At 48.5% G+C, this 18,610-nt stretch overlaps 1 protein-coding gene across 4 annotated transcripts in view; it reads left to right on the forward strand.

Annotated features, from left to right (window-relative positions):
• Positions 1 to 18,610, forward strand: part of LOC110493976 (plexin-A1) — a 275,275-nt gene that overhangs the window by 43,377 nt on the left and 213,288 nt on the right. For all 4 annotated transcript variants that reach the window (XM_090205191.1, XM_090205193.1, XM_090205192.1 and 1 more), the window contains exons 2-3: positions 3,007 to 4,406; positions 16,954 to 17,136. In XM_090205191.1, coding sequence (XP_090061317.1) covers positions 3,225 to 4,406; positions 16,954 to 17,136 — 1,365 coding nt within the window. In that variant the 5' untranslated portion in view covers positions 3,007 to 3,224. The remainder of the gene's footprint in view (positions 1 to 3,006; positions 4,407 to 16,953; positions 17,137 to 18,610) is intronic.

The following is an 18,610-nucleotide window of genomic DNA, read 5'->3' on the forward strand; positions in this document are numbered from 1 at the left end:
TCGCCCCCCCTCGCTCTCTCTCTCGCCCCCCCTCGCTCTCTCTCTCGCCCCCCTCGCTCTCTCTCTCGCCCCCCTCGCTCTCTCTCTCGCCCCCCCCTCGCTCTCTCTCTCGCCCCCCCTCGCTCTCTCTCTCGCCCCCCCTCGCTCTCTCTCTCGCCCCCCCTCGCTCTCTCTCTCGCCCCCCCTCGCTCTCTCTCTCGCCCCCCCTCGCTCTCTCTCTCGCCCCCCCTCGCTCTCTCTCTCGCCCCCCCTCGCTCTCTCTCTCGCCCCCCCTCGCTCTCTCTCTCGCCCCCCCTCGCTCTCTCTCTCGCCCCCCCTCGCTCTCTCTCTCGCCCCCCCTCGCTCTCTCTCTCGCCCCCCCCTCGCGCTCTCTCACTCGCCCCCCCTCGCTCTCTCTCACTCGCCCCCCCTCGCTCTCTCTCACTCGCCCCCTCGCTCTCTCTCTCTCTCTCGCCCCCTCTCTCTCTCTCTCGCCCCCTCGCTCTCTCTCTCTCGCCCCCTCGCTCTCTCTTTCTCGCCCCCGCTCTCTCACTCTCTCTCTTTCCACAGCATATTCATCTTGTCCAGGCTTTCATTTGTGGAAATTGGATGACACAAACTCCCCTGAACCTCGCTGCTACCAGAGCTATGGTTTGCAATTCCACCGGCTAGCTTTTAGGGCTGTCTGATTGTGTGCATTTTTCCGAACCGAAACACTTTCCCCTTAAATCTCCCTCCAATGCGCACACATGGACACAGTCATTTGTTAACTGACCGTACTACCTCCATGCGTTCTTGGGGACTAATTGACACACAGGCCAACCCCTGAAATTACTCTCCGGAGGAAAACCCAAGATAAGGGAGGAAAGAATTGACTTATTATTCCTTCCCTCTTTCTCTTCATTTTTAGATTCTCGTTATATCTCATGTTTTTGTTCTCCCCCCCCCCCCCCCCCCCAACGGCCTTTCGTCCCTCCCTCCCGGCTCTTCGTCCCTCCCTCCATCGTCTCTCGTCTTTCCCGATTCGGTTCGGTCATAAAATAACCCTCTGCCGACACTTTCATAGTCTAGGTGAAATTAAGCCGGGCCTCTGAGAGTTGCCGCACACATTTTGCGTAATCAGCATTTACAGGAAAACTAATGTCCCGGTATCGCTGGAACATGATTGGTCTGTCAAGCAGCGCTGAGATGGGCCAACTCAAACTCTCTGCTATCATTGGCACTAGAAGTCACCCACAAGGGGGAAAAAAGTATTTTTCCATTACTTTCACCTCCCCATCAAACTCCCCCATCTCTCCTCTCCCATCAAACCCCCCTGGTCCTCATCTCCCATCAAACCCCCCTTCCCTCCTCTCCCATCAAACCCCCCCGTCCCTCCTCTCCCATCAATCCCCCCCGTCCCTCCTCTCCCATCAATCCCCCCCTGTCCCTCCTCTCCCATCAATCCCCCCCTGTCCCTCCTCTCCCATCAATCCCCCCCCTGTCCCTCCTCTCCCATCAATCCCCCCCTGTCCCTCCTCTCCCATCAATCCCCCCCTGTCCCTCCTCTCCCATCAATCCCCCCCTGTCCCTCCTCTCCCATCAATCCCCCCCTGTCCCTCCTCTCCCATCAACCCCCCCCCGTCCCTCCTCTCCCATCAACCCCCCCCCCGTCCCTCCTCTCCCATCAACCCCCCCCCCCGTCCCTCCTCTCCCATCAATCCCCCCGTCCCTCCTCTCCCATCAATCCCCCCGTCCCTTCTCTCCCATCAATCCCCCCCCCCCCATCCATCCGTGCCAAGGGAATCCAACTCTCGGAAGGTATGGAAGTCGAGGGGGTGCTGGCACATGTCACTTAATTTAGAAGAAAAAAAAATCCAGTCAATCCCACTCCCACACTGGGAATAGCCAAACGGGCCCGGGAACTTTGGCTCAGACAATTACAGGTTGTTTTGGTTTGGATGGAAGCAGATATTTAGGGGCTCCTGAGTGGCGCAGCGGTCTAAGGCACTGGTTTGATTCCAGGCTGTATCACAACTGGTCATGATTGGAAGGCCCCATAGTGCTGCGCACAACTTGCCCAGAGTCATCCGGGTTTGGCCGGGGTAGGACGTTATTGTAAATAACAATTTGTTCTTAACCGACTTGCCTAGTTAAATAAAGGTTAAATAAATAATCATATTTTTTTGCATTTAACTGCTGGGAGTGGATGACTGGGTTGGGTGGGCGAGATGGCGAGAGAAGCTTTGGCTGGAGTGGAAATGGGAATTGTATTGTTGGAACCGCAACAACAATGACAACAACAACAGCAATTAATCTCTCTGAGACGTGTGCAGTATACTTTTGTCTCGAGTCTCGATCCATCTCATTCTTTAATTTCCCTTTTTTTTCCTAGCTTGTATTGTTCTCAACATTCCCGATGGAGCATAATGACCATGAATCATAATTTTTTTACTCAACCTCCCTCAGGGTAGCAAACATGTTTTGGCCATCAGAGAGCTGCGGATCTGCCACAGAGTAACTGAGAACCATGCCTTGGTGCTATTGACAGAATAAGGGCCTAATTAGGAGAAGAGGGGGATGCTGGGTAGTTTGCTGATACTGCATGCAGTGGGGAGGCCTGGGAGGGAGCAGACCTGGATACAAATTGCGTGGCGTCCATAGAAGTGTGCCACCTCCGGGGAGTTTCTCAGCAGACCTTCTCTAAACCCCTCACTATACCGTTGAACATGTGAAATATTAACATGCGGGTGTTGTGTGTCTCTAACTCATCGCAGTGTGACTCGTGTTATTGTACCGTGCGTTGTGTAATACGCCCGAAGCTCTCGCTAGCTGTCTCCCTTCACAATTGAGTGTAGTCACGGATATGCCCTACAGGCCCGAGTTTGTGTAATTTATTCATCTGGGGTGGTTGAATGTCGTCTTGACTTTTGTCTTAACTTGGCAGCGTATCTCGTGTGCTTTCAGGTTCCCGGGCTGATGCATAATCAATAGGTAATGTTCTATCGCGTCTCATAATGTGTTTTTTTTTGTTTTTTTGCCTTGCAGGGCTCCTACCAATGCCGCTGTGGATGATGCTCTGGATGACAGCTCCGAACGCAGAGAAAAGGACACCGGATCAATAGGAGCTTTCCCCCCCTTCCCTTGGCCAGTCCATTCTCCTTCCAGGGGAATATAGCTAAACACAAACAGAGCCGGACTAGGTGCTGGAGTGAACCCACCTCCCCCATCCCTTCCCCCAGCCTTGCCTCCCGCAAGTCCCAGATATGTGGCCCTTACAGAGGTCACTCGCTGCCCCTCGTCTGGGGAACCTGCTCCTTCTCATGGTGCTGGTCCTCTTGGTAGGCCCATCCCAAACAGGAGGCCAACCCCAGACCTTCAAAACCTTCTACCCACCCGATTGGGGACTGACACACCTGGCCATCCACAACAAGACGGGCGAGGTCTACGTCGGCTCGGTCAACTGGATCTTCAAGCTCTCCAGCAACCTCACCAAGCTGCGGAGCCACATGACAGGTCCCGTGGTGGACAATGAGAAGTGCTACCCCCCGCCCAGCGTCCAGTCCTGCCCCCACGACCTGGCCCAGACCAGCAATGTCAACAAGCTGCTGCTCATTGACTACGCCCAGAACCGGCTCATCGCCTGCGGGAGCACCTCCCAGGGCATCTGCCAGTTTTTAAGGCTGGACGACCTGTTCAAGCTAGGCGAGCCACACCACCGCAAGGAGCACTACCTGTCCAGCGTGGCCGAGTCTGGCACCATGTCCGGGGTCATCATCACCTCCCCGCATGGCCCCGCCAGCAAGCTCTTCATCGGCACGCCCATCGACGGCAAGTCTGAGTACTTCCCCACACTCTCCAGCCGCAAGCTGATGGCCAATGAGGAGAACGCCGACATGTTCAGCTTCGTCTACCAGGACGAGTTTGTTTCCTCGCAGCTCAAGATCCCTTCGGACACCCTCAGCAAATTCCCCGCCTTCGACATCTATTACATCTACAGCTTCAGCAGCGAGCAGTTTGTCTACTACCTGACCATGCAGCTGGACACTCAACTCACCTCGCCAGACGCCTCCGGCGAACAGTTCTTCACCTCCAAGATCGTCCGTCTCTGCGTGGACGACCCCAAGTTCTACTCGTACGTGGAGTTCCCCATTGGCTGCACCAAGGATGGTGTGGAGTACCGCCTCATCCAGGACGCTTACCTCAGCCGGCCCGGGAAGCAGTTGGCCGACTCTTTAAGCATTTCCGAAGACGAGGACATCCTGTTCACGGTCTTCTCCCAAGGCCAGAAAAACCGGGCCAAACCACCCAAGGAGTCGGCCCTGTGCCTGTTCACGCTGCGCCGCATCAAGGAGAAGATCAAGGAGCGCATCCAGTCCTGCTACAGGGGAGAGGGAAGGCTGTCGCTGCCCTGGTTGCTCAACAAGGAGCTGGCCTGCATCAACTCGGTGAGTCCTGTGACCCTCGTAGCGCCACTGACCTCTATCGGATTCTCCGATTCAATTCACTGCCCTTCAATTCTGATATGTCCCTCACATTAAATTCACTTTGATTCTTATTATTTGTCATGCTCTTTTCAGAGAGCATTGAACAAAAGGCCTAAGCTCTGTGATGGCTGACCTTGTGGTCTCACTGGAGATCTGTCAAACTTGAGGAGACCGTAGTTACAACCACCATGCAATTATCAGGGTTTCGATTCAGACAGTGGTGATGAATACATGGGCCTTCCTCAACACGCCTCTGCCATGATGCTGGCATTTAGCTTTAGTCCCCTTCCACCACTTCTCCCTTGGGCCATCTGTAGGCCAGTCGTAATTAGAGAGGAAGTGCTGAGGCGTCGTGACTCCGAGCCCGGTTCCCACTCTCTTCCTGGAACCACTGAGTGCTTTGATTTAGTCCAACGGAGATATCATTAGCCCAGTCCCCAGGATTTGTGAAATGTCACTCAAATGACACACACACACACACACACACACACACACACAAATTCATTGAGAGAGGGTTTGATCACATGCTGTCTGCAGTACTTGGCCCCTCGGGGAAGGCAGACGCTTGGCTGGGGTTCTCCTACTGATCTACGGTGCATGGCCGGGCATGCTTTCGAGAGCGCACACCCCGCTCCAGGCCGAGATAAACAGGCCTCAGTCCACATCTCTCTCGCTCTCCGTCACCTCTCTTTAGCCTCCTCCCTTCTCGCTCCCCTTTTCTCTTATCCCTTCTTCTTCTCTTCCTCTTCCTCCTTCTCTCTTCCCAACAGTCATCCCGCTTTCTCGCCCCCTCCCCGTTCTTTCTCGCTCCCCCTCTCTATATCCATCTACAGTCGACTTCTACTTATTTTCTTTGTCACTCGCTCACTCTCTTACTCAGCCTGTTGGCTGGCGTTCTCAACCTCCCTCCCTCTCTCTCTCCTTCTTCCTCTTTCATTTGTTCTTTCCGTCTTTTTTTAGTGCTCTCCCCCCCCCCTTCTTAGTCTCTACCACTCTAATGATTAGTTCTTTTGATATAGCATTCTTATTAAACAGCGGTACGGCCCAGCTTGGTGACAGGTGCTACGTGCTAATGAAGGCCCATCTCCAGCTGTACGTCATACACATAATGGACTATGAATGAGTACAGCAGGAGCAACAGCAGGTCACTCTTTATTCCAGTTCATTACCAAGAGTGCACAGGTGCTTGAAAGAAAGGGACGTAGAGATTGGGAAAGGAGGCTGCCGAAAAGCCTGGCCGAGTCGCGCCGCCTGTCGTTTCTAAACCTAGAGAGGGAGAGCGAAAAAAAGAGAGGGATTTGTGAATGGCCCAGTTGAGGCACTCAGGGGTTCACCTCGCTACTCCTCAGCTGCAGTTGATTTCCTGTCGTCGTGTTGGCCCTTTCTTTCTCAACTCCTCTTCTCCCCGTGAGTGTTAATTTGACCGTTTTGGAAATGGGCTCTGGTTCTCCGCGTGCAAATGTGTCCTCACAAGTAGCGTTTACACAGGATAACTTTTTTTCCAAAGCCAGTTAAAATGTGATCTTCTCTCAAGTAACACCCCGCAATCTGCTTAGTCAGCCAGTCGGTCGCAAACCATTCCACACTGACTCATTCTGGATTCCCGCTTTTTAAGCCCACTCGTTGCCACAGCTCCCCGGCTCTGGTGGGAACGGTGATGTAAGAGCTGCTGTGTTCAGCCGATTGGCTGGCCCTTGATCCTGTGGCGACGCCAGGTCAGGCTTGAGGACTCATTGAGTATACGTAATCCTGTAAGCACAGGTCTTGGAACAGTGTTCCCCTCCCCCACTCTCTTAACCTTAACCTTTGAAAACTGACCTTAGATCAGTGTCTGGGGTTGATTTCGGCTCATTGCTCCGTGAGGGGCTAGATGAGGTCAGCAGTTGACCCTGGTGTAGAGCGGCTGGGAGGCGAGGCAGATTGAGGCAGGCCATTGGCCAGCTGAAGGGTGCAACCTATCATGATGAATGGTCTCCCGTACTGTCAGCTCCCCTCATTACCCCTGTAAATGGACTGTGACTGTGTGTGTGTGTGTGTGTGGAAAGCTCACATAGGTTCACTGTTGTAGATATTTATTATGTAATTTTGTTCTGTATACAAGATTTTCTTGTTTTCTAAATTTACGGATTGCCAGGGGCACACTACAACAGTCAGACATGATTTACAAACGAAGCATGTGTGTTTAGTGAGTCCACCCGATCAGAGGCAGTAGGGATGACCAGGGATGTTGCCTTGATTATTGTGCGAATTAGACAATTGTCCTGTCCTGCTTATTAGCATTCAAAATGTAACGCCCTTTTGGGTGTTGGGGAAAATGTAAGGAGTGAATAATACATTATTTTCATTAGGAAGGTTGTGGAGTCCAATAAAAAGTGGTCCAAAAAATATAAATGGTAAAGTACAGATACCCAAAAAACACTACTTAAGTAGTAATTTAAAGTATTTTTACCTAAGTATTTTACACCACTGAGGAATAGTGAGCTGGAGCGAACGAGAGAGAGAGAGAGCGACAAGTAGCTACAGAAAGAGAGAGGAGACATGCCTTTGCAGGCTATTTCTGCTGAGGGAAGGGAGGTGAGGAGAAGTGGATATTGCAGATGGAGAGAAAGGGAAAAGAGAGCTAGAGAAGCTAGCTACAGAAAGCCTGTGCTGCCCATGTGTCTGCTGGTACCATCAGCCACAGAGCAGGAGGAGATGATTTGAACAGAATGCTCCCGCACCAATAATATCGCTGTCAGTCACCCGGGCGCTGGGCTGTCACCGTCGCCGCTGAGGCTTTCCGTCATCCGCTGGCTCTTCACAGGGAAGGCGCTTTCTACCGCTGCTCCTGACCCTCGGCGCCAGCTGGTGGCTGGCCGTGTGCCAGATAACGCTCACCGTCTTCAGGTGACATCTTGACATTCACGCCGTCAGGGAGGGAATAGGAGGAGAATAGAACAGTGGAGGATGTCCGTTAGTGTTGGCGCCGTGGCGATTTGAGTGTGTGTGTTTGGCTGGGGTGGGGGGGGGTGTCGTGTTTGTTGTGGGTGGTTGGGGATGTGTGTCGTGTTTGGGAGGGTGGGTGGGGATGTGTGTCATGTTTGTTGTGGGTGGGGATGTGTTTGTTGTGGGCGGGGATGTGTGTCATGTTTGTTGTGGGCGGGGATGTGTGTCGTGTTTGGTGAGGTGGGGGTGTGTGTAGGATTTGTGGTGGGTGGGTGGGTGGGTGTGTGTGTTGTGGTTAGGGGGGTGTGGGTGTGGCATGCGCAGGCATTCATGAAGTCTGTAATGGTCAAACAAAATACAATGCTACTATCACAACCTTTCCTTAGGTTTAGCCCACATCTCTATTTCTCGCTCTCGCCTAAGATGGCGCCGACGTATGGAGTATGAATCTCCGGGTACGCGCTACACTATGCATGATGCCTACTCACAGCACTATTGAACTCGACTGGTATCTCTCTTCAAAGTAAGAGCGGGTGTGAATCTCCGACTCTCCCCATGCATCTAGCCTTGGCAGTTTGATAGTGTTGCAGGTTAGTCTTTTTCATCTGTTAAACTACTTCGCAGGGAATAGGGTTGCGCTTGGGCCGCACAAAGGAGCCGCCGCCCCTGCTACACCGAACTACATGAAGATATGCCTGGATACTGAAAGCTTTGTTGGGCCTAAACGCTATCCGTTATCTGCTAGCCTGTATCCGCTATCTGCTAGCCTGTATCCGCTATCTGCTAGCCTGTATCCGCTATCTGCTAGCCTGTATCCGCTATCCGCTAGCCTCTATCCGCTATCCGCTAGCCTCTATCCGCTATCTGCTAGCCTCTATCCGCTATCTGCTAGCCTCTATCCGCTATCTGCTAGCCTCTATCTGCTAGCCTCTATCCGCTATCTGCTAGCCTCTATCCGCTATCTGCTAGCCTCTATCCGCTATCTGCTAGCCTCTATCCGCTATCTGCTAGCCTGTATCCGCTATCTGCTAGCCTCTATCCGCTATCTGCTAGCCTCTATCCGCTATCTGCTAGCCTCTATCTGCTAGCCTCTATCCGCTATTTGCTAGCCTCTATCCGCTATCTGCTAGCCTCTATCCGCTAATAGCATTATTCCATTTCATAGAACTTTGTTTATTCCATACAGGGGGAAATGCAATATAGTTTAGTCAAGTCGACTCTGCGATTATCGGATTCAGATTCAACGGTGTGTTCAAATGCTACATTTCCAACACTTAATCTGTGCTTGATTTGAGTTTGCCTCGCGCAAAAGATGCCTCCCCCCCCAAAACATTTTTGGGAACTCCAGGCAGGCTCAAGCGAATGCCGAACTATTCAAAATAGTATTTGATCCCAGGTCTGGAGGGCTGTGTTCTTCCAAAACGATATCTTCAACTCAAGCAAGGCCAACTAATAACCTCGTTAAATATATTCGCCTTTGCGATTCTGAGCGGTAATTACGATAAATGTAAAACACAGGACTATTCCCCTTTTCCTTAATCAGAATGTGACGGTAAACGCACGTAGCTCATTAAACGTGGCTAATTGGGACGGCGGCGGTGATGACCACCGGATGGATGTTTCTTAGTTAATTGGGCGACGTAATGAGCCGAGGGGTGAGAATTACTGGGTTGAACCTATGTCATTCTATACCATACTAAAGTACTAATGTTAGACATTCTTATGTGTTGGGTTAGATTGACGGACAAACCAAGCAATCCAGTGTGTGTGTGTGTGTGTGTGTGTCTACCTGTGTGTGTTTGCTTATCGGTGTCTCCCTTAAGATTGTTTTCAGCAGCGGAGGCGAGTGTGTGGGGTGGGGGTTGTTAGAGCGACGGTGAGTAGTTCTCTTCTGTGCTCGTGGCTCTCAAAGTTTCGCCAAAAATCGTATTTATTGGAGTGGCGGCAATGATACAAAATCTCTTTCTCGCCCTGTCTCTCTGTCCCCACCCCATGCTCACATATCTCCGACGCCCATGCTAATGATACTAATTGCCCGTGTATTTATTTATTTCTGTCTGTCTGTCTGTCTGTTTGTCTGTCTGTTTGTCTGTCTGTCTGTCTGTCTGTCTGTCTGTCTGTCTGTCTGTCTGTCTGTCTGTCTGTCTGTCTGTCTGTCTGTCTGTCTGTCTGTCTGTCTGTCTGTCTGTCTGTCTGTCTGTCTGTCTGTCTGTCTGTCTGTCTGTCTGTCTGTCTGTCTGTCTGTCTGTCTGTCTGTCTGTCTGTCTGTCTGTCTGTCTGTCTGTCTGTCTGTCTGTCTGTCTGTCTGTCTGTCTGTCTGTCTGTCTGTCTGTCTGTCTGTCTGTCTGTCTGTCTGTCTGTCTGTCTGTCTGTCTGTCTGTCTGTCTGTCTGTCTGTCTGTCTGTCTGTCTGTCTGTCTGTCTGTCTGTCTGTCTGTCTGTCTGTCTGTCTGTCTGTCTGTCTGTCTGTCTGTCTGTCTGTCTGTCTGTCTGTCTGTCTGTCTGTCTGTCTGTCTGTCTGTCTGTCTGTCTGTCTGTCTGTCTGTCTGTCTGTCTGTCTGTCTGTCTGTCTGTCTGTCTGTCTGTCTGTCTGTCTGTCTGTCTGTCTGTCTGTCTGTCTGTCTGTCTGTCTGTCTGTCTGTCTGTCTGTCTGTCTGTCTGTCTGTCTGTCTGTCTGTCTCTTTTCAAAGTGTACTTGTCACGTACACAGGATACAGCAAGTGTAAAACAGTGTGGGGACGTGCGCAGCGCCAAACTCTTTCCCAATGATAATAGTAATACAAGTAATAATATAGATCAGAAATACGAGAGGAAACAGAACACAAGAATCTTATACAGGTTAGTGCCAGTACCATTATTACAGTGTGCAGGGGTGCTGGATTGATTGTGGGTATGTACATGTAAACAGGGGTAAGAAGTGACTGGTAGCAGGATAAATATTAATAGTGATATTAATCATAATAATCAACAGCAAAAATATAAACGCAACATGTAAAGTGTTGGTCCCATGTTTCATGAACTGAGATAAAATATCCCAGAAATGTTCCATATGCAAAATAAGCTTATTTCTCTCAAATGTTTTGCACAAATTTGTTAAACATCCCTTTTCGTGAGCATTTGTCCTTTGCCAAGATCCACCTGTCAAGTTTGGCATATCAAAAATCTGAATAAACTGCATGATCACTACACAGGTGCATCTTGTTGCTGGGGACAATAAAAGGCCACTCTCAAATTGGCAGTTTTGGCACACAACACAATGCCACAGATGTCTCACCTTTTGAGGGATTGTGCAATTGGCATGCTGACTGCAGGAATGTCCATCAGAGCTGTTGCCAGATAATTTAATATTTGAAGAATTTCTGCACACTGTCAGAAACCGTCTCAGGGAAGCTCATCTGCCTGCTCGTCGTCCTCACCAGGGTCTTGACCTGACTGCAGTTCGGTGTCGTAACCGACTTCAGTGGGACAATGCTCATTTTCGATTGGCCACTGGCTGGAGAAGTGTGCTCTTCGCAGATTAATCCCGGTTTCGATTGTACCGGGCAAATGGCAGACAGCTGTATGGCATCGTGTGGGCGACCGGTTTGCTGATGTCAATGTTGTGAACAGAGTGGCCTGTGGTGGCGGTGGGGTTATGGTATGGGGAGGTATAAGTTACGGACAACGATCACAATTGCTGTTCATCCGCTGCCATCACATCATGTTTCAACATGATAATGTACATCATTCCTGGAAGCTGAAAAATGTCCCAGTTCTTCCATGGTCTGTTTTACTCGCCTGACATGTCACCCATTGAGCATGTTTGGGATGCTCTGGATCGACGTGTACGACAGAGTGCTCCAGTATCCAGCAACTTCGCACAGCCATTGAAAAGGACCGCCTGCCGTATGGGAGCAGAGAACAGTCAAATGCTGGGGTGACTGGAGTCTTGGGCAATTTTGGGGGGCCTTTCTCAGACACGTGTTGGAAGTGTCTTTGACACTTTTGGGATGCTGATAGCTGAAATGTTGCCTGTGACTGTAGTGCCACTGCTTGCTGCCGTCACACTGGAACATAAAATAATAATTATCAACCGTCTTTTTTACATGACGCAAACGCACGCACACAATACCCAGCTGTGTGTTTAAATACAATTCAAGGCATGTCCAAGGACCACTCGTTACAAGTAGGAACAATCACACACTCCCATCTCCACATTGCTCCGTTGCCATGGCGTTCTAGGCCTATCTGACGTGAGAGAGATTGACCCTCCGAGAGATTCTACAGTTGGCTTGGAATTCTAAAACAACTGTGTGTGTTTTGTGTTAGTCGTTCTATGCACTGTGTGTTTGTGTGTGAAACGTGCACATGCGTGTGGCGCTAGGTGCACCTGCATCGTGTGTGTGTGTGTGTGTGTGTTTCTGTGTGCGCTTGCCCCGTGTCCCCCCTATGCCTAAGCAGTGACGTGACAGTGTTTGACTGTGGGCTGTAGGTCAGGAGTTCCCAGTGAGATTTGCCCCGGCCTGTCTGTCACCGGCGATGAGTCGGCACATGACACACACTCTACCCTGTACTTTTGTTATCGGAAGTACAGCTCATGAGTAGGCCATGTTGATCCATGAAGCTTTGGATGTCGGTGTCGGTGCCTAACCAGAGTGCTTTAAATGTGCGTTTGGAAAAGCGCCGTATGAGAAAATTTATTAAAAGACGCAGTTGGGCAAATAGACATGTGGAGGAACAGACAGACAAACCGAGACACCCACACAGACAAAACATGTTTTATTTACTTTGAGAGGAGACTCCTTCTCTTTAAGAGACTCCAGCGATGTCTCCTTAAGCTCAGCTGGGATTCTGGGTAATTTATGAGAGCGAACGATGGAGAGGGAGAGAGAGGGGGGCAGAGAGAGAGAGAATGAGTGAGGCAGGCATACGGGCAGGTAGCACACACACACACACAGAGAGAGAGAAAGAGAGAATCCCAGTGGAATGTGTGAATAGTTTGTGCTGTGATATGCCAGGCTGTTTTGGCTTATGTGTGGAATGTGGCAGCGTGTGTTTAGTTACGCCCTGTGTGTGTTTTATTTATAGAGAAGGACCTCTGTCTATGTGTGTTTGGACGTGCCCACTCACAGAATCAGACCGTTGTGTATCCATGCATGATGCATACCCATACATGTATAAATGTATGAACGCACATTTAATGAATAAGTGGGGCAGGGGCAGATATTTGTATTTTATTTCAATTCGTTTAGACATTTTTCTTTTGAAATTACGTTTAGATTCAAGTTTGCTAGTTTTTATTTAGTTGTAGTTTTTATAAAAAACAATTCTATTTAGTTTTGTATTGTATTATTTAGTGTTCGGGATAAAAAAGAACCGGGACCTGGGAGACTAGGAGACATTGATGTGTTGTATAGGGAGGTCACTTCTTGCCACTGGGGGGGTGAGTAATGCGTAAGGTGATGGGTCAGTTCATAGGTTAGGTTTACATTGTAAAGTCAATTTCGATGTGACGTGGATTTGAAAGGGTTCGCGCCTAGACTGGCGAAATAAATATGGTTGAAGGAAACTCTCTTCACAGACCACTGGTGGTTTTCATCTGTTTGTCAAACAAATCACTTCATAAAGTAGGTTACGTAGCCAGACAGCATCAGGCTACACTTACATGTCTTCTGCCTTGACGACGATGGCAGTATTATCAGCAGCACCTGTATTTTTACTAAATAAATGTCTTTAACTCTGGTAATTTTTCTGTTAGATGTTTATATTTGCATTTTGCCCGGCTTTGAAAGCGCCTCATTGCTTAAGCGGAGAAATTGTATTTAAGATAAATATTACTAGTATTTCTTAATATATATTTTTTTAAACGTTTATGCCCAGCTCACAAGGCCCCTTGATGTGAGGTCTGAAGCAATAGCCTCTTCTGCCTAGTGCTAAGTCTGTCACTGATCCCTCTCAGGTCTGTTTAACGGGGTGGCTCTCCCATAGACACCAATGTATTATCAGCTGCGTCTGGTCTGCTTAGTTCATTGACTGTTTATGAACCAGAAAAAAATGAGGGAGTGGGATGTCTCGCTTCCTCTTCAGTCTCGGGTTTAGCTTGCCCTTTGGCTAGGCTAACTTCCCTGTTAGCAAGTGATAGATAGTGATGTGCAACATCTATTTGAAATATCGAAATCACCTGTGAATATTTACCCATCAGATTCAGAAACTTAAACTCCATTAGGAGAAATCTTGAAAAACCGTTCGATTTTTGCCCAAAGTTTAGGAGGAAAAAATGAATTCTGGACATAATTCATGATGGGTTTTTATTTTAGTTAGTTTTGGAGTCCAAGATAATAGTATCAGTATAGTTTTAGTTTTTCAAACAGGTTTGTTAATTAATTTATTTTCCAAAAATAGTTTTTTCATGATTAGTTTTAGTTTACTATAATAGACTTGGTGTGTGCACACACTTGTTTATGTGTGTGTGTGTGTGCGCGCGCACGTGTGCATAATTAATCTTTATAAATTGGGTGGTTCGAGCCCTGAATGCTGATTGGCTGACAACGCAGTGGAGTGCCTGGATAGAGCCCTGAGTCGTGGTATGTGAACCCTTTGGAATTACCTGGATTTCTGCATTAATTGGTCATAAAATTTGATCTGATCTTTATCTAAGTCACAACAATAGACAAAAACAGTGTGCTGAAACTAATAACAAACAAATTATTGTAATTTTCTTGTCTATGTTGAATACAAAATTTAAACATTCACAGTGTAGGTTGGAAAAAGTATGTGAACCCCTAGGCTGATGACTTCTCCAAAAAGTAATTGGAGTCAGGAGTCAGCTAACCTGGAGTCCAATCAATGAGATGAGATTGGAGATGTTGGTTAGAGCTGCCTTGCCCTATTAAAAAAAACACTCTAAAAATTTGAGTTTGCTATTCACAAGAAGCATTACCTGATGTGAACCATGTCTCGAACAAAAGAGATCTCAGAAGATCTAAGATAAAGAATTGTTGACCTGCATAAAGCTGGAAAGGGTTACAAAAATATCTAAAAGCCTTGATGTTCATCAGTTCACGGTAAGACAAATTGTCTATAAATGGAGAAAGTTCAGCACTGTTGCTATTCTCCCTAGGAGTGGCCGTCCTGCAAAGATGACCGCAAGAGCACAGCGCAGAATGCTCAATGAGGTTAAGAAGAATCCTAGGGTGTCAGCTAAAGACTTACAGAAATCTCTGGAACATGCTAACATCTCTGTTGACAAGTCTACTATACGTAAAACACAAAACAAGAATGGTGTTCATGGGAGGACACCACGGAAGAAGAAAAAAACACCAACATCAAAACCTCATCCCAACTGTAAAGTATGGTGGAAGGAGCGTCATACCAGACACGCCAAAAATATTGCTGAACTGAAACAGTTTTGTAAAGGAATTTGCAAAATTCCTCCTGACCGTTGTGCAGGTCTGATCCGCAACATTTAGTTGAGGTTATTGCTGCCAAAGGAGGGTCAACCAGTTACTAAATCCAAGGGTTCACATTCTTTTTACACCCTACACTGTGAATGTTTACACGGTGTGTACAATAAAGACAAGAAAACGTATAATTGTTTGTGTGTTATTAGATTAATTAGACCGTGTTTGTCTGTTGTTGTGACCTAGATGACGCTCAGATCAAATTTGATGACCAATTTATGCAGAAATCCAGGTATTACCAGAAGGTTCACTTGTACTTTTTCTTGCCAATGTATACCACAAACCACCGAGGTGTCTTATTGCCGGTTACCAACGTAATTAGAGCAGTAAAAAGGAATGATTTGTCATACTCGTGGTATATGGTCTGATATACCACGGCTGTCAGCCAGTCAGCATTCAGGACCCGAACCACCCAGTTTATTATTGACAATATATTGTCCAGTGTAGGTTAGCTAGCACAGTAAGTGTCTTCTTCTTGTGGACTGTAGGTTTACTTTCAAACCCAGAAGAATACCATTACCCTTCACTACCCAGTAGTACTCTGGTGTGCATCCCAAATGGCACCCTATTCCCTATGTAGTAGTGCACTACTGTTGACCAGGGACCAACGGGCTCTGGTCAAAGTAGTGTGTTATGTAAGGAATAGGGTGCCATTCGGGACTCAACAGCTGTCTCTGTGTACTAATGTACTGTATCTTAACCCTTTCACCCCCCCCCCCCCCCCCCCCCCCCCCATGATGGATTAACCCTTCAAGGTCCTTCCCTCCAGGCTCTGGTGGGGTGGGGCTACCGTGTGTCTGACTAAGTGCCCGACTCAAATTCAGATTGATGGAGACGAGCTTGCACTTCTCTCATGATTGGGTTGAATATGGCCCTGTGGGCATCTGGAGAACTGTAGGAAGGATTGTAGTTGAGTGAAGTGTGTCTGTTTTGTCCAGATGGGAGACTGGCCAAGGCCATTAGTGAATAAAAAGACTGTTGTTTCAAGTAACGGCTCAGTGGACATGGACACACACACACACACACACACACACTTCACTCCTCTACAATCCTCCCGATCCTTCTGCAGATGCCCATTGTTAGTGAGTCGCGGAAGGTTCCCGTAAAGCAGCAATCCCCCTCTCTCCACCGGGTCACGGGGCGAACTACGGGACTTTGTAACCGAATTGATACCCAGCTGGCTGTCCCTTCCTCTTTCTCCTCTCCTCCTTTCTCTCCCTGCCTTTCTTACTGCTGTGAGATGGATAGATTAAGAGAAAGACGCAGAGTGAAAGAGGGGGAGGAATGGAGGGAGAGAGAGAGACAGTGAGAAGGGGATAGTAACGCGTAGAGTTGCGGTACTCGTCCGCTGTAGTTCTCGGCTAAGGGATGGTTTGAGAATTGGAGAGCGAGGCAGCGAGAGTGAAATAAAGCAGGAAAGGAAGGACCAGAGGGACATCGACGAGAGTCGTGTTGAAATCAATTTCAGGCAGATGGAGAGACACGTGATGGAGAGTTAACTGTTCTCTTCTGTGGATCAATCAGATGATGTCGTGATCAGTCTTTGGATTACACCACCATTTACAAACTCGCCTGTGTGTGTGTATGCGCGCGATGCCCGTGTTAAACACACACCGACGCCACTTTAATTCTAACCTTCCTCTGCTAGCAACCTCTTAGACCTCCATAGGGTGTGGGTTGCGCACACACAGTGACGTTGGTGTGTCATGCCTCTCACGACAGGCCGATTTGACTTGCGTAGTAAGGTTGGTGACCTCTGCCCTCTAGGCTGAACCACTGACACAACGCATTCAGGCTCTCCCTTAGCAACCCAAGTGGCAGGTTGGAATTCGTCAGGGGGTAACTATTGTCCCCCTTAATGGAATTAGAGCTCTGAATGAGGGGATTATCATTTGAATCGGTTGAAGAGAATCCTTTGGGAGAGACACACATGCACTACTTAAACATGCACACAACACTCGTCTATAGACGATAGTTCACGTTAGCAAACTGCGTATCTGTTGTGTTTATGTGACTCTTTCCTTTGTCTTTCTGTAAGTGCAACTGCGCTCTGATATTGTACTGTATTAAACAAGGCTATTACAAGGCCAGACACACTGTTTTGCCTGTCTCCTCACACTTCTCTCTCTCTCCTCTCTCGTTCAGCCTCTTCAGATCGACGACAACTTCTGCGGCCAGGACTTTAACCAGCCGCTGGGCGGGACCAGCACCATAGAAGGGATACCGCTCTTCATCGACAAGGATGACGGCCTGACCTCGGTGGCCGCCTACGATTACCGCGGCAACACCGTGGCCTTCGCCGGCACGCGCAACGGCAGGATAAAGAAGGTAAGGAGCAAAAGGATGGAGGGAGAACGACTCCTTCGGGTCGCGACCGAGTCGGACGTTTCGCCGTGTTTGAGGGGCGTCGTTGTTCCGTCTTGTCACGGCAGAATGGAATTTGGGTGTTTTTTAAAATTTTATTTCCGTAAGCAGGAAGTTGCTCCATGTATAATCATGTCGACATTGATTGGTCCTCATTACTTTTTTAAAGGGGATATCATAGGCTGTGTCAGGAATGGCGACCTATAGATTCCTATATGGCTCCGGCAAATAGCAGTGCACTACGTAGGAAAGGAGACAGGGTGGCGTTGACATGTCCGCCCTCATAGACAGGTGCCGGGATCTGATTTAGCCGCCGGGGCTTGTTTAGTTCACAAAACCTTACTGCGACGCGTCACATCCATTTGACTCTGACGTGTCTTTAACATCCAGGAGACCGTGCAGGCCGTCGATCAAAATCTCCATGCGTTTTTTTATTTTTATAAATGGCCGCTCAGACGACAGGCGGGGAAATTGACTGCTGTCGTCTAGTTTTAGTAGATGCAGTATATAGGCCTAGCCTGTGGTGTCAAATGGAAATGGATAGAGTGGTCTATTGAAAGTCGTGGGGTTTGGTTCCCGCGATGGTCATAAACGGGATATTAGGCGGATATGTGTGAGCTGTTAGTGGCTTTGAATGAGAGCTGAATGTTGTCTGGATCTTAGCCCCCAGAATCTCTGGTGAACATTCCAAACGGGCTGCTGCTGTTGGTCTGAGTTTGTGTGTTCTTATTTGTGTGTTGTTATTGACGTTATCTCAGTTAGTAGCACGTACACAGTGTGCATGTTGATTGTGTGTTTGGTGAGTGTTTGTTATGGCTTGTCATACTAATTTGCATGTGGGGTGTGTGTGCGTGCGTGTATGTAGTCTGTTGAAGACAGGGCTCTCGAGGTAGATAGGAGCTCATTGTATTTCGCCTGGTTTACCTTCTGTTCCGCTCAAGACATTGAGTCACCGTTATGAATATGCATTATAATCTGTGGGTTTCTTTGTCTGAATGTGTAGTGTGTGTGTGTGTGACAGCACAATGCAATGTTGACTTAGATTCAGCACTGTGCATTTGTCAAAGTGACACCGACCCATTCAGTTATTTGGTGAACAGCGTTATTTATTGTTGTGTGAGACGTGTGTTGGTGTGTGGAAGGAGAGAACAAGGTTGTTGTTACATGGAGGTAATTGCCAAAATAAGGGAAACACCAACATAAAGTGTCTTAATAGGTCATTGTGCCACCACGATGCGCCAGAACAGCTTCAATGCTCCTTGGCAGATGGTCTACAAATGTCTGGAACTCTGTTGGAGGGACGTGACACCATTCTTCCATGGGAAATTCCATCATTTTGTGTGTTGTTGACGGCGGAGGAAAACGCTGTCTCAGGCACCGCTCCAGAATCTCCCATAAGTATTCAATTGTGTTGAAATCTGGTGACTGAGAAGAAACT

Source organism: Oncorhynchus mykiss, chromosome 17, assembly GCF_057628025.1.
Source record: "Oncorhynchus mykiss isolate SJ-2025 chromosome 17, ASM5762802v1, whole genome shotgun sequence".
Lineage (NCBI taxonomy): Eukaryota > Metazoa > Chordata > Actinopteri > Salmoniformes > Salmonidae > Oncorhynchus > Oncorhynchus mykiss.